The sequence below is a fragment of the Xylocopa sonorina genome, chromosome 13 (genome assembly GCF_050948175.1).
Source record: "Xylocopa sonorina isolate GNS202 chromosome 13, iyXylSono1_principal, whole genome shotgun sequence".
NCBI lineage: Eukaryota > Metazoa > Arthropoda > Insecta > Hymenoptera > Apidae > Xylocopa > Xylocopa sonorina.
In genome coordinates this window covers 2093922-2108983 of record NC_135205.1, presented here as the reverse complement: position 1 = coordinate 2108983, position 15062 = coordinate 2093922, and the positions used below count along the sequence as shown (strand labels likewise).

The window sequence follows — 15062 nt, the reverse complement described above, 5'->3', positions numbered from 1 at the left end:
TATAATTACTACTGCAGTTAAACGTTGCGATTATTTTATTACTGTGACGCTATCTTTGCAAATAATGCTTAAACTGGTCGCACAGGATCATCGACAGCGAAGTAAACTATTGATGAAACAAGGAGTTCCTATTAGTTTAGGCACTTTCTGTAGAGATGGCGCGATGTACAAAATTCTTTGAAAACGAACAAAGTTATCAATAATTACCGAATAAATAATTACCTGTAAAAATATTTTGTAAAACTCATTCAATTACTATATATATTTTCGTGAGATACGTATCCATCTTTACATGCGATACACACGTTGTACAAATTATAAATCTTTTATTTATATCACTAATAATTCACGCAAGCAATTAAAATACAACATTAATAGATATAAAAAAAGGATCTGTTCATAACTTTTGAATTTTGTTGGCTCCAATAGTTGAATTGAACGTAATTTCTAAAATCTCGACTTTCCCACAATCCCTAATTCAGAACATCAAACGTAGCGTCTAGTTAACGTCCACATAACTCGTCCAAGAATAGAACCAAACCAGATAGATCCTCAGTTTCATGAGAAATTGTAGCATAACACCTTCCTCGTCACCCATTCTGACTACCTCTCTGTCTTCAGTCAAAATCGTGTAGTGACTTTTTCCAGTCTTTCGTCTGGTGTCTTTTTACGGTTTTGCAGACCGGATTCTAGTGACATTGTAACGGCGCATTGGAAATTGTGCTTAAACCAAGGCACACGGACGATCGATATGCCTATCTATCTTTGAACTATGTAATCGTGCGGGCTATACGTGTTTATAGATGTTTCAATGGTTGACAGCTGTCAATCGCACATAGGTTGGTAGTGAGTCACGGCATTGGCATTGGAACTAGGTGAAGACCACTCACCTCGACAGGTGACTAATACCCCAAGCATTCCTCTTTCTTTTCTCTCTAAGTTGTGTTATCGTCGTGTCGCGCACGCATTTTGCTCGTAGCCGAAAGCGGGTTCATGCCTTGTGACTTTTCCCTTAGACAAACCTAATCAAGCACTCGCTTTTTGGCCTCCAACTATTGCGCTGGTCCGACAATAAGTATCGCACACCATCACCCCCTTTGTTCAGATGTCCAGGTATTTTTTGTAAGAGCCCATTTTTTTTTATTTCTTTATCTCGCACAGCCTTACGAGTTTTTTTTTTTTTTTTTTTTTTCGTTTGTTCTCCGCGCGCACCGTTCCCAAAACGAAATCCGACGTTTCTGCTGCTTCTCGTTTTGCAGCGACATAACCGGCATGGCGTCCAGCTCCGTCAGCCAGGAGGACTTTGACAATGACTTCGAGCTGACATCCAGGAGGTCCAGGATCAGAACAGCGAGAGCCAGAGTCGCTCAGCCCAGAACAGGAGACTCCTCTTCCATAAACTTTCAAAGTAATTCGTACACTCGTTTCTATCGTGCTTCTATTGCCTCGCGCTGCAGAAAAGCTTTATGTTCGACTGTGTTTGCGTTCAGAGAGTGCTCAGAACGTGGAAGAGTCTCAGGGTGTATGCGACACAAGCTCGAACAGTGTACTACCACCGGAACATGAGAATCAGCAGAATAAACCAATAATGAGGAAACAGGATAAACGGGTGACTAGCCGGTAAGTAAGCATTGTATTGTTTGTAAATAAAAGTATGCCTAGAGTCGAGATTTTGTTAATCAGCGGTACCTGCTTTGTAACAAAGGAAAGTTCCAACTTGATGTCATTGATCTTTAATATAACTTTTAAGGAACTATTTTGTATCTTGTAATTGAGTTATCTGCTTAATCTTATCGAGGACTGCATAAAAATTAGAAATTCCTTTCAAATGAGACTTTTACATTAACTCTGTAGCTGAATTGATTAATCAGATAAGATAACTTATCGTTTAAGTCATGTGGAATATATCAAGAGTAAATAGTAACAAGAATCTGTCTCCATGTGAAGAATGATTTATAAAGAGGAAGAAGGCTGTATTGCATGTTCTAAAAATTGTATTAAAATCAGTTTTCCGATGTTGGAAGCCTCTCCTTATGTGTAGATCTAATGTAGTGTTTACGCAATCTGTTAACACTTTCGGGATCCGGTTCTGCTACCTTTAATGTCGTATCCTGTTTGCACAGGCCAACACACATAAACAAGGGGAAGCAACAACGCGATCGGCGGAAACTTCGAGAAAAGAGACGAAGTACCGGAGTAGTACATTTGCCATCAACGGAGGTTTGTCACTGTTTCCAGTCACGTTAAAGGCCCTAAAGAATCTCTTAATTACTCCTCGCGGCAATAAACCCGGATTCCAAAATAAGGATTTCTCTCTTGCATCGACGCTAATTTGTTACGAACTTGCTAGTCGTCTCTTTCTCTATCTTGCATGACCAATTCAGGAATGTCTACTTATTATTTGTTACATGAATAACGTTAATCTTCGTTAATTAATTATTTTTAATCGATACTTGAGATGAATATTTTGAAATGATTTTGAAAGATATTGCTTTTCGTCCGTACGTTTGGTGTTTTTCATCTCACTCGGGAATGTTTTGCGTAATTGTACCTTTCTAGAGATACCGTATCATATAGGCACACACGGAATGTAGTATGACAAAGTAGCGTTGCACTTAGAAACCGCTTTCCGAGCTCCTCGTAACGTAAATCGCGTTTGGCCGCGAGTGTTATAACGGGTATATTGGTAAAAAGTTTTGTGTGCAAACACCTGTGTTACTCCGCAATGTAATTTCGTTAGCCAACTTAATTCTGCAGAGTACAGGAGGTAGTACAGGAGAAGATGAGGAAGATCTTAGTGGCACTTGTCTTGAAACTAAACACAACACACATCACAATGAGTTCCTTGATCATGAACTCATCGAAGTAAGTCCGTGTGATTATTTTACTTTTTCAAAAAGATAAAAGAATAAAAGCAAAGCAAAGAATAGTCTGTTACCGTGAACACGGTCAAAAAGTCGATTGTACGTGACCATCGATTATTTTATGTATTTGTCAAACTGCGCATGTTTCAGGAACGGACAGCAAAAATGTTTACACAAAGGCGAAACAAAAGGTATAAAGCACTGAGATATCTTATTACGGTAGTAAACTAAACTATATACATACATATATACATATATATACATATATATATCTATATATATACATATATATATATATATAGTGCTTTAGTGAAAATATAGTAGTTATTTGTAATAAACTGCTACTGCTTTTTAGGCATTACCGTACTTCCTACAGGTCATGTATAAATAGGCACAGTTGGTAAGTGCTACTGTACGTGCAATGTACAATTAGGCACGACCTGTACGAAGTACGGTAGAGCTAGTAGATTCTTTTAAATACGAGCCTGCGTATTGTAACGAGTACCGTAAGTCCTTTTGTATACCACCATTTTTATAACGATCTACAGAAACGGCAAAAGTATCGTCTAACATATTTCATTTGATCTCATACTAACTATAATCATATTTCATGTTACGCTAAAGCGCAAAAGTAATCGATTCAAGATGAACATAGAGAGCGAAAAGTAATGTAATGTACAGAGTATCATCAAACATTGTATTATGTGTTAAGGGTCGTGCCTAATATAATATCATAGGCAGTCCGAATTGGCATAACCATGCGCATTCACTAATATACCGAAAACTATCGCCGTTTAATTTTAGTCACTCCGATTTGGAGGCAGACGACGAGGAATTTGATTCTCTGAATCAGTCTGACAGTGTCAATCAATCGGACCGTGGAAACCACGAACCACAAGCTTCTGTGAACGCCCCTAATCAACCAAGACTGCCTACGCCAACAGGAGACAATCCGCACGAAGTATTAGTCTTTGTTTATCAGATTATCTTCTCTGTAGTATAAATGGAGCATCAGCGGAGACCATTCAATGGCCGCGTATACTTTTGTCTATCCTATAGTTTGTGTTGATCGCTGAGACGCATCGAAGTCAGATGCACATTAGCAACTTTTCCTAAGTTGACTGTTTTTAAGACGACCATTCGAACCAGTCACGTTGGTATCTTTGGTATGCGCGTTTCCATATACATATTTGTACAGACGTGCTTTACTTTGAGATTCTTTCGAGTTTGCGGAGTTGACGCGGCACACTTGCTGACTCGTGAATATTCATTGATAACGAATACACATGCGCCAGGTTTTTTATAATTATCAGAAACGCTGGACCTAAACATGCAGAGAGAAGAACCCGGTTTAATGCCCTTTGCCACAGCCGTATCGAGTAATGTACGCACTTGCATATATTTCACGTATCAGTTAACAGAAAGTTGCTAGTGTGTATCTAACCCTCTGCGAGGTGTTCAATTACAAAAACCGACAAGAAGAAATAGCTTTGAGGGTTTCGCAGTAGTGTTATTTAAGGTCAGTACAGACAAGCTCATTATTGCAGCAGATACATAGGCGCTAAGTACATTTATCTCAGTGGTGTTAACGCGCGTAATCAATGGTGATATAAATCTCGACCTGTTTGAAACCTTTTTACGTAGCAGCGTCTCCGCACCCTCATATTATTCAGTGTTGCTCTATCGAAGCGTGCAGTTTGTCTGTATTGAACCTTCCATATTAAATGGAGCAGAATAGCCTTTCAAGTTGTGTAATTCAAAAATTTCAGCTGATAGAACGAGCACAGAAGGAGAACAGGAGGTTATTGTCTCTCCTGGAGGACCGGGATCACAAGATAATGGCCCTCGAAGCCAGATTACTTCAACAACAACGCGAAATGACAGTAGAACGGGACCGTCTTCGCGAGGAGAACGCCGCGTTAATCCGCGCCATGGCAGCCTTGGCGAGTAATTAAAACTTTCCTATCCGCGCAGCAGTCTGGTCTATCAATTCTACGATCGATTCCAGGAATCGTGGATCAGCGATTTAAAAAAAAAAAAGAAAAAGAAAGCTATATACATAGATATATACATATACCAATAGTGTATAAGTAATTGTGAATTTACTTGTTAATAATAGCCGGAGGGAATAGCGCGAAGCAATTTTAAAGAAACAAAAAAAAAAAATACAATTACTTATTAATATTATTTACGCTGGAAGAGAATCAGGGTAAGTTACGCAGTATAAGCATATTGTACAACCTGCTCGCGGTTTCTGTAATTTTCATTTCTTTTCGCGACAAGCAGTAGGCCGTCGTCGAGCACGAACGAGTTATTACAGTTTATCCGCTTCAACCTTCAGAGGGCTTCGGTTACATCAACTCCTTTTTCATAGCGGAAGTGGACGAACAGTTTTATTACTTTTACGCGTTCTCATAAATCCAATATCTAATCTCAAATGATAAGTACGAGTAAGCATGCTTTTTTTCGGGATGTAACGGAATGGGACGTACACCAGTTCGTTACGTCGTTGTTGTTAGACCAGAGGATGCGCAAAGTAAATGTTGGTAAAGTTTATCCTCTTCGAGTATCTTTGCGTAGTTATTGGCTGCAACTTTAATTGTATTCGTTGTCCGTTTTATATTTAAATGGATCTATTATCGGTAACGCAGTAGTTGATCGACGTCAGATTTTTTTACCCGTAAAAATCTCTCGCTTCGTTGCGCGAATTACATTTGGCGTAACGTTAGTACAACGGCGTAATCCGAACCTACCATATATGAGGTTAGGCGCGAACCGTGGCAACAATCGTGTAAATAGGACAGCACAAAGCAATTCCATATCGATTATCTATGCATTTAATTTGGAACGTACGGTCAGAATTGTCGCATTTCCAGTCACGAGGTAAATGGAAGCATAACGAGCCGAGGGGCGCGTCAAGAATACGAAAGGAAAGCACGAGATTCGGCATGGCCCCTAAAAATTACTACTATTACTATTACTATTAGCTTATACCGTTACAACCTAATATTTACTTACAGCGAAACGTATCTATACATATATATATATAATGTTTAGAAAGCAGGAGACTGAGAATGCGAGGAACACTGTACATGTGTGCTGCGAACACTGTCGAGAGAAAGTAACAGATCGAATTTGTAATTTACATACTTCACCGTATGCACAATCATAATATTTTTATCCGTCAAGAAAACGTCTCCGATAACGCTGTAAAAGCACCGCGACATGAACGTCTCTGGTTTATTGAGTTTCACGTGTGTACGTTTTGCGGCCATCTTGAAATCATCTCGGAAGTCAGATCGTTTCGATTTCTTCTTAAAAATAATAATAATAATAATAATAATAATAATAATAAAAATTAAAAGAAGCGTGCCGTTTGTAGAAACAAATGCTCGGTCTAAGAAGGTTAACCGATTCTATCGAAGAATTTGGAAATTTTATTATATTCGAAATTCGATATTTTCTGTCTAAATAAACATTTTCGTAATAATCATATCGTTTTTATGTTACGTCTGTCCATCACACGAAACTTCCGCCGTCTCCTTCGGCCTTTCTTTCTGCAGATGTTAAATTTTACACGTCCCTCGTATACGAGCCCTTCGTTTTCGATTAGAGCCAGAAATGCGAATGATCGACCGAGAGTGTGTACGGTTTATAATTTTATTCATAAAATAACTAAATTTTGATATGATACAATAGTTTGTCCTCGTGTATACACATTACTTTACGTTACGCTTAACTGTACATTGAAACACGAGAAATATGTCCGTCGTACGGCAACGTTCCGGTAAAGAAAAGAAAGAAATTGTCCACCATCCCGAAGCGTTCAGCTGATCCATGCCAAGAAGCGTGTACGCGAGCCTTAACATGTGCACACCGACGTAGAAAGATACCAGCAATAAAGTAGATACATCAAACTACGATAAATTCTAATCGTTAAGAACCCAGGATTAGTGTGAAGCAAAAACTGGTTAATGCAACATTCTAAATACGTGCAGCCATACACATCGTGTTAGGAACTTTTTTTGGACCGCGTGGCGCTAGTAATTGCATCGTATCGGTCTTCTTTCGTGCAATCGAAATCGCATACGACATTCAACGGGCCATTAATCGACATCAAGGCTTGAACTATTACCAATCCCAGCATTAAATCGCACCACATTCTATCGCTACACGGGGAACGAGTACTATTTATCGCAGATCGACATATTACATTTTATTGTTAAAGTTCTTCCACAATCCAGTAAACACTACATACATATATCATACATTCTCACGACGCAACAGGTACTACGCTCGTGGCTCTCTGCTTCTCTTTCTCGATCGAGTAGAGCTCTCGTTTCTTTTTTTTTTTTTTTTTCTTTAATTACATAGCGTCGAATCGATCTCTCTCTTCTCCCTACCAGAGTCCCTTCTTCGCGATCGCTCGTCTACCTTTACTCTGCAATTATTTACAACGCTACTTCCTAGCACAGTTTATTTTTTTTTCCTTTTTACAAGGTCTACACGAAGCGTCACGACGCCCACGATTATTAATAGGAGATGCGAACAGAGATTGTTCCCTTCGAACGTGATATTCTTCGCGATCTACATGAAACGGAAAAAAGATAATGAAGATAAGAAAAGAAGGCGACGTCTCTTTGATATGTACCGTTTCCTCGAGAGAATTAGAGAATCTGAAGGAACTTGCTCTGCCTCGTTATGCTATACATTTATATATATATATATATATATATCTTTTTCTCTTTTCACGCACAACAGGTCTCGTTTTTCCCCTTGTCGAGCTTTTATTGTCAACAGTTTGAGTCTCTCTAATATTAGAAAGGCATATCGGTTTAAGCGATTCTTTCGGTTTTGAACAGCTACTCGGTTTGATTTAAACAGCGGCGATTGTCCTGTATCGTATAAGTTACTCTCGCGCACGTTTGTTTTCCTTTTACGTTTAAACCAACGTCCCGATTAGGCCGTTGCTCGAGGTATTTCGACGATCGAAGCAAATATACGCGGACAATTTTCGATGACGACGGGGGGATCGCCCGTCTGGCGGTTTCAAATACAAGCGATTGCAAGCTTATTAGATATACACACGCGTTTCGAATGAATCATGCCGTGCGAGGAAACAAACGCTTTCCCGTTCCTATAATACTTCTACTACCGTTTAACACAGACCAAGTTCTTAGTCGAGGAATTTCCTTTTGCCTGAGGCTGCGCGCACATCGATGTCAAACAACGTTCAGATTTAATGGCAGCAATTCCATTTTCATGTTCTATCGACGTTACATTTAGATCAGACATGGGCAATTTTATCTTCGCATAAAAAAGCTCGTTCTACCAGATGGAAACTGCATTTGCTATATAAAAATAGACATGCTTTAACGATGAATAGTTGGGTTTGTAAATTTTCCGAGACCTCATATAAGTTGGCATTTATATTAGAGAATATAAGTTCTCCGATACAAATCTCAACCTGCACGGATGCTTAAAATATAGCAAAGGACATCAGTGATGCACAACGTTTTTTGCTCGCAATTTGCAGATGCCAGAGCGTTCATAGGCAGAAAATGCAGGTGCATGAACGTCCAGCACATAGGCACAATGGATGCGTGCCCTTTGCTACAGTCTCTCAAAATATACGATCCTATACGGCTGTTACGACGTCGCTACTGATATTCGTTGCTGCCATTGCCCACGCCTAATTTAGATGATCAGTGGGCCATTGCAAAAGAATAACCTGAGATAAACACAGCGATAAAGTTAACCTTTACTCTTACGCGTTACATGACTTTTTATATACCAATGACATATCAATAGCGGGATTATTTGAACTCGATGCTCGCCAATCCATTCAGAACGATCGAAATTAACCTTGATTCGTACCTCGTGCGTTAATCATTTATTCCCTATGTACAGTTTTTAAGGTCGACGTACGAATAATAATTTTGGTCGTCACGCAGAACTTCGAGATCCCGAAACTCGTCGAATTCGAACTAAAAATCCGTGTTTGGCATATCATTTTGAATAACGCATTTAAAATCGCACCTCGACCCCTCGAGTTGTCGACGACGGTTCTTACAATATTTATCCCTAATTAGTTGGCGGGGGCCATTTGAACTCCCTCTCTCTCTCTCTCTCTTTCTCTCTATCTCACACGCTCGTTCGTTCTCTCCCTCTCTTTCATAATCTTACATAATCAGAATCATATAATCAGTTTATATCCCAACAAACGACTAGATCACGATGGTTGGATCTCAACCAGATCCTTAAATGCTACGGAGCTCGTGGTTAAGCTAAATTCCATCTAACGATATATTATTTTATCAAATATAAACCACTTCGCTATCGAATAGTTGTAATATTACGAATACAGAGATACAAATATAGGCAAAAGGCAAAAAGAAAAAAAAACGCAAACGTAGTTATTATTTACCTCAATCGACGTACATTCGCCCACCGTTCTTTTTTTGTTTTTTTCTTTTTCTCTCTCTCTCTCTTTCTCTCTCTCTCTTAGGTTATCCATTTTGCGCGCGCTTCATCTGATGGCAAAAGAAAAGAAATACTCCGCAAGACACCTCGAGTGCGACTACTCAAACGTGTATTCATCATAAGATCGATTCTTCTTCGTGCGCAACAGAGTTTCGGAAACAGTGCCCTTAAACACGATTACAAGAATGTCGTTGAACATAATTAATCGAAGACGCGAAAACACAACGGCAAAATGATCTTTTTAAACGAGATGATATTTGACACATTAAAAAAATATACATGTATATATTCATATCTATATATATTAAATCGTAATATACGAAACATCCCCATTTCGTTATGTGTATATTTAGTTTCAAATAATATCGAGTGGTTCTTAATGATTCTTTTTAAACAATTCGATCAGCACACATCTGTGAAATTTGCACGCATTAAAATATGAAATGTGTCCTCAGACTTGAGTGATCCATTAGGGTTAATCTCCTACTGATCATCACTTGTTTCGAGGCAGAAACAATTTAAAAGGTGAAACATTTCTAAAGTACAAAACCGTAAGGAGTGGAAAATACATTTTCATTTGACAGAAGTTTAACGTTTAATATGTTACGACTTAATGCATATAAAAGCCGGGTAGGAGAAACGAATAAAACCAACTCTCTAAATTACAACGATAGATCTTTCCAAGAGAAAAACTGGAACACCGTGTATCATCGTTAAAATCAAATGTACATACTTTCTCGCTACTACGACGAACTACGCAGGGAACAAAAATGAAAGAAATTTACGATCTTTCGTGACGCACGCGCGTCTTACCGTGTATGTATGTATATACTTTGTACCAATAGAACTACGGAACACTGTCGCGTAAGTACACCATCTCTTTCATCATGACGATTGCACGAAGCTTCCGTAACTAGCGCCGCGTGAACGTCCCCCTCTTCTATTCTCTCCTCCTTTCAGCGCATAAATAATTTGCGAAGACCGAGTAGCCCGCGTCGTCGACGGGGACGCGTGGGAAGAAACTTGTGCGCGCGTGCTGCAGTCCACGCCATTTTGGTTAACCCTCGAGTCCCAAAATAGAGGGCGTTGCACGGCGTTTCAGCTTTCTTTTTCCACGCGACCACGTACAGAGCCGGTTTCGTGTTAGGTATCAACTTGATACTTCCAGTTGAATAACAATTTAATTGACTTGGTGACTGTATCGGAGATTCATATGGCAGATACATATTGTCGTCGTATAAAACCTCGATAATCCCACAGTCGCTTAAACATTTACAGAACTGACGATTGCGAGTTACAACCTAACCGAAGTTTACCTCAACAAACGCAAGTTACAAGGGGATCCAAGCTTGTGCGAGTGACCCCAAACTCGAGGATGCTTCGTCGTGACTTCTTATCCCTTCCACGTGGTTCACTTTTACCATCAATTACCATTCATCCTGTAGACTGAAACCAAGATTGGTTCGCGTACAAAAGTAGGATGGTATTTGTTTTCCGAGACGAACGCGGTGGGCCCTAAAATCAGACACCGCAAAGATCCCTCAATGTACTCTTTAAGCCCCGGCCCTGAACGCGTCAACGGACGCGGCGCTCTCTCTTTCCCATTTCGCTCTGAACGTCCTCGTCCTCTCTCACTGAATAAGTTATCCGGTATATAGAAATAAAGTGTCTCTGTAAATCAGCCTTTCCCGTTTCTAGGGCCGATCGCCAAGGCACGTGTAGTACGTAAAGGTATGATCCGGAGTTCTTCGCGCGTGTGCGAAACAGGGAAGAACGACGACCTCGACTCGTTCTAACGGATATACGTGTAGGATATGTGTAGAGTGTGTGTCTTTCGACGGCGTCCGACCATGGGACGCGAATATCGAGACGGTCTCGCGAACCGCGCGCTGGCTCTTCTATTTTTCCCCTCCCTATCTTGGCTTCTCCCTGGTACCCAGTGGCGGAACTGGCTGATCCGCGCCTGGCGATTTCGCTCGACTCAGACGCTGCAACCGGAGGTGACCTCCTCGCTGTTCTGCTGGTGGGACCAGCGACACTGATGGTAACCCTTCGGCTCCTCCGGGGCGGCGGCCACACCACCGGACGCCCTCAAACCCTGTTCGAGTTCCAACAATTGTCCCATGAAGTTCAGGTTGGGGCTGATGATGGGCCGCGCGTTCTTCACCAACTTGTACGCCTCCACCATCGAGAGGCCCTTGTGCCGCATTATATACGCGATCGCGATCGTCGCGCTGCGCGACACTCCCGCCTGACAGTGCACTAACACGCTGCTTCCGGCTTTCCGCGCTTCCTCTGCAAACAAAACACAGACGACACGGTTAGTTTTAAGTTCCTCTCGTTTTGATGATTACGGTTTGAGAGTAGTGGAACTCAACCCTTACGCAATGCTCAGATTATATTAGACAGTGCTTTGTCAACGTGTATACAACATATATTACGTTAATTGACATACGAATTGCTTTTTGTACAGATACACATGTCGTACGGCAAATATTTGTTTTGATATTATTTTTAATGACTTCATCGCAATACTTGTCTGGGAAGTATGGCAAAGGTTAAGTGGACCAGTAGCAGGCTCCAAAGTGCAGATCGTGCTTCTAAAGTTAAGATGCGAACCAAAGGAACGCTTCTTTGCAAACTGTTCTTCCCAAACTGCGTTTAGTACTTCCTAGATGGCGCCATATACTTCAAAGCACCCTGTAGAGCTCAATCCATTCCTTTCCAGTACCCCCAAAGCAATCTCCTTCTAATAAAATTACGTGTTCTATTAACAACTACTACTGCTCAAAGCTTCTGCTCTACCAACTGAACGAATAAAGTTGTTCTAATTCCACGAAAGACGTCGGTGGCGGTCGTCGAAGGAGTATTGCCACGGTCCAATTCGTCTCACCGTAGAGAAATTCGAAGCGCGTGGGCCCAAACACGCGGGTCATCGACAGGCACACGGGTCCACGTCATCCGGCGTTTCTAGGAGGGCGATTTACGAGCGGAGGCCGTGCAACTCGGTCGGATGACGCGAGAGGATCGCGCGTCGTTGTAAACGGGCGGACAAAACCAACCGCGTAACCCAAACAGGCGATTCGGTTACGTAACGTGGGGGACGCTATCGTATCGCCAATGAGTCACAGCGACGCGCGCCCGTATCTCGCGCGACGTATACTACTCGACGTGCTTGCGATCGCTCGAACGAAAGTAGAAAGAGGGTGGAGGGGGCCATGTCGGAGCCGCTACAAGTGCACGTGCGCACGCACGAGGGTCTCGCGATGTTTATGCGAAAAAAAAAAGGAAAAAAGAAACAACGGTCTGACGCGATTCCATTTTTGCTGAAAGAATCTGTGGAAAATTTCGAGACGAATAATGGAATGATACATTCTTTATCTCTTTTTTTTTTTAATTTTGCGGAATTCCCTTTGTTTTTGGACAAGAAATATTAACGTTTGTAAAACCATCAAATGCTAATACAAATGAATGAAATTGCTTGAATCTTTTGTATTGCGTATCGTTGCATAGAAATGTTAAAAATGTTAGGAAAATTTGTATTCCTTGACTATCGTAATTTTATAAAGATCATAGTGTCGTCCGCTATACATGTTCTTAATAACAAGACGGTTTACTTTACCGTACTTTATAAATATTTAAAGATTGTGTTAATTTTATACGACTGCGCCAAATGTATGCACACAATTCTGCATCAATTTTACTCTATTGTTCATATTCACATGTTTAGTTACTTTGAACTTGTTATTGGTTTTCATTCCGATTACTTTAGTAATTACCATGCAATATTTAATAATAATAGTTACATAACACTTGAATTTCATTTAAATGATATTGTATAATATATTATTACATCATTTTTCGATTGTAATTTCTACATGTTATTGTTCCAGACTTTACCAGATACTGCAAATAACGTGTAGATCCATAATGCATTCTCATTCGTCAAACAAAACAGACACTATTTTCCGATGCATTCGTTACAGCATAGTATCCATATCAAGAATACAGTATTAAAAGACTCGTATTATACAAGAATAGTTTCCAAGTTACGTTGCCTATAGGCCATCGCAACAGTACGTGGTGCACGGACGCCATATTGAATAAGTTTAAAATACCAGAGCGTTAACAATACGAAAATTATACGAACGTAAAGAGAATCATTAACAAGAGCAACCTATGCATAGATTAAATTACACTCCCTGTTATAACGCGTATGCGTTAATAGCGCGAACCGAACTTAGAAACAATTAGTGCAACAATTAGCATACCGTCTAACCGTACGAACAACGCCATTTCGGTCTACGATGACCTGATCTGGCTTGGTCGAGCCCAAAGTAAAAATTTCTACAGACAAAACACGTTACAAGGGGAGAACTAAGTGTAATTTTGAAAAACACCCCCGACACGCTCTTCGAAGTTTCGATTAATCGTTGATACACACCGCTAAACGGCGATAAGCGGCGCGACCAATCTTATCTGGCCACGTATCGGGGGTCGTGTAATAGAAGTGAGTAGTTTAGGCAAGCGTCAGTCGAGACAGGGGGTGTTCAACGGCCCCTAAACGTTACGGGTGTGCGCGCGCGAGAGCCTGCAGCGTGTAGACTCGCGAGCTGGCATCTGCTATGAGTCACGGGTGACGAACGGTCGAGCGGAGACGGAGAAAGCGGGAGAAAATCGCGATGGAAGAGGGCGGACGGGGGGCCTGCAAGCAGGGAGAGTTATATAGATAAAGGGAGAAAAATGAGTCCAAGAGGAAGAGTTGAACTTCGAGTACTATCGCGCTCTGAGAACGGACTGGCTTTTTCTTCTTGCTCTACGTGTATAAATAGATTCTGTATGTTTATGTATTTATGGAAAATTTATGCGCGTAAGAAGGTACGGGATATATATGAGATGTAAAAAATTGTTGAGAGTAATGTGTAAGTAATGATGCGTATTAATTCCATAGAAAACGCGAATTTCTATTTTATACAGGTTTCATATTAGTGTAATTGCATTTATAAGAATATAAATTTCTGTAAATGTTCGGGGATTATTCGTAATTTTTAATGAATATCAGAAATTAATTTTAGAGGGTGAAAGAGCAGTACGAAAAATATTGTATTCATTTTACATTTTATACTGCAATAAGAGCGATAGTTTGGTGGCGTTAGGAAAGAGAGATACTATAATAGGAGAAATGATTAAACGAAAGAATTTGAAACTTCGATAGACCTGGTCACGGAATGAGGGATTGATCGTATTTTTGGTAACAGAAGGCGCGTGTGTACACGATGACGGAAAGCCACGACACCTGTCGCGATCACGAAAATGATATCGTGTTCCGGGAAATCCGGCGTACTTGTTGCCTCCGTTCTATTCGCTTTCTCCCCTAAAATGTTTCGTTCCCCGAATGGTTAAAATTAACGGCGTAGGAATCACGTTCCACGAACGGGCGAGTTATGGCGATTTTACTGCGCAATTTTATACGATCGTACGTTTACAGAATTCTGCTCGACTTTTTTTCATCCACTGCGCAGAACAGATTCTTACACCAAATAACATTCTACAATTTTTTATGATATCTATTGATATTTTATGACGCGCAGAATGGAATAAAACAAAAAATATACAAAGAAAAAGAACGTTGTCGATGTTGAAAAAGAGATCGTTCCCTCTTCACAAGAGATTCAAATTAATGTTTGCAAATTAGTCAATCAGATTAACTCAAAT

The 15062-nt window shown here is 40.4% G+C and overlaps 2 protein-coding genes across 7 annotated transcripts in view; one reads left to right on the top strand and one right to left on the bottom strand.

The window, feature by feature from the left end:
• Window positions 1-728: 728 nt before the first annotated feature.
• Window positions 729-5097, top strand: LOC143430306 (uncharacterized). 6 transcript variants are annotated; one of them, XM_076906454.1, is made up of 10 exons: window positions 729-898; window positions 1017-1113; window positions 1260-1408; window positions 1491-1620; window positions 2124-2220; window positions 2758-2865; window positions 3015-3055; window positions 3220-3264; window positions 3669-3825; window positions 4634-5097. In XM_076906454.1, exons 2-10 carry the CDS (start codon window positions 1106-1108, stop codon window positions 4817-4819), a joined length of 921 nt encoding a protein of 306 aa, XP_076762569.1. In that variant the 5' UTR covers window positions 729-898; window positions 1017-1105; the 3' UTR covers window positions 4820-5097. The 6 variants fall into 6 exon arrangements, with proteins under 6 accessions (XP_076762569.1, XP_076762567.1, XP_076762571.1 ...); XM_076906452.1 differs by having other exon boundaries at window positions 730-898; window positions 1017-1122; XM_076906456.1 differs by lacking the exon at window positions 1017-1113 and having other exon boundaries at window positions 730-898.
• A 5817-nt stretch (window positions 5098-10914) lies between these two features.
• The window catches only part of LOC143430294 (dual specificity protein phosphatase 7), a 99237-nt gene continuing 95089 nt past the window's right edge, over window positions 10915-15062 (bottom strand). Inside the window, exon 5 of the mRNA XM_076906425.1 lies at window positions 10915-11642. Coding sequence (XP_076762540.1) covers window positions 11329-11642 — 314 coding nt within the window. The 3' untranslated portion in view covers window positions 10915-11328. The remainder of the gene's footprint in view (window positions 11643-15062) is intronic.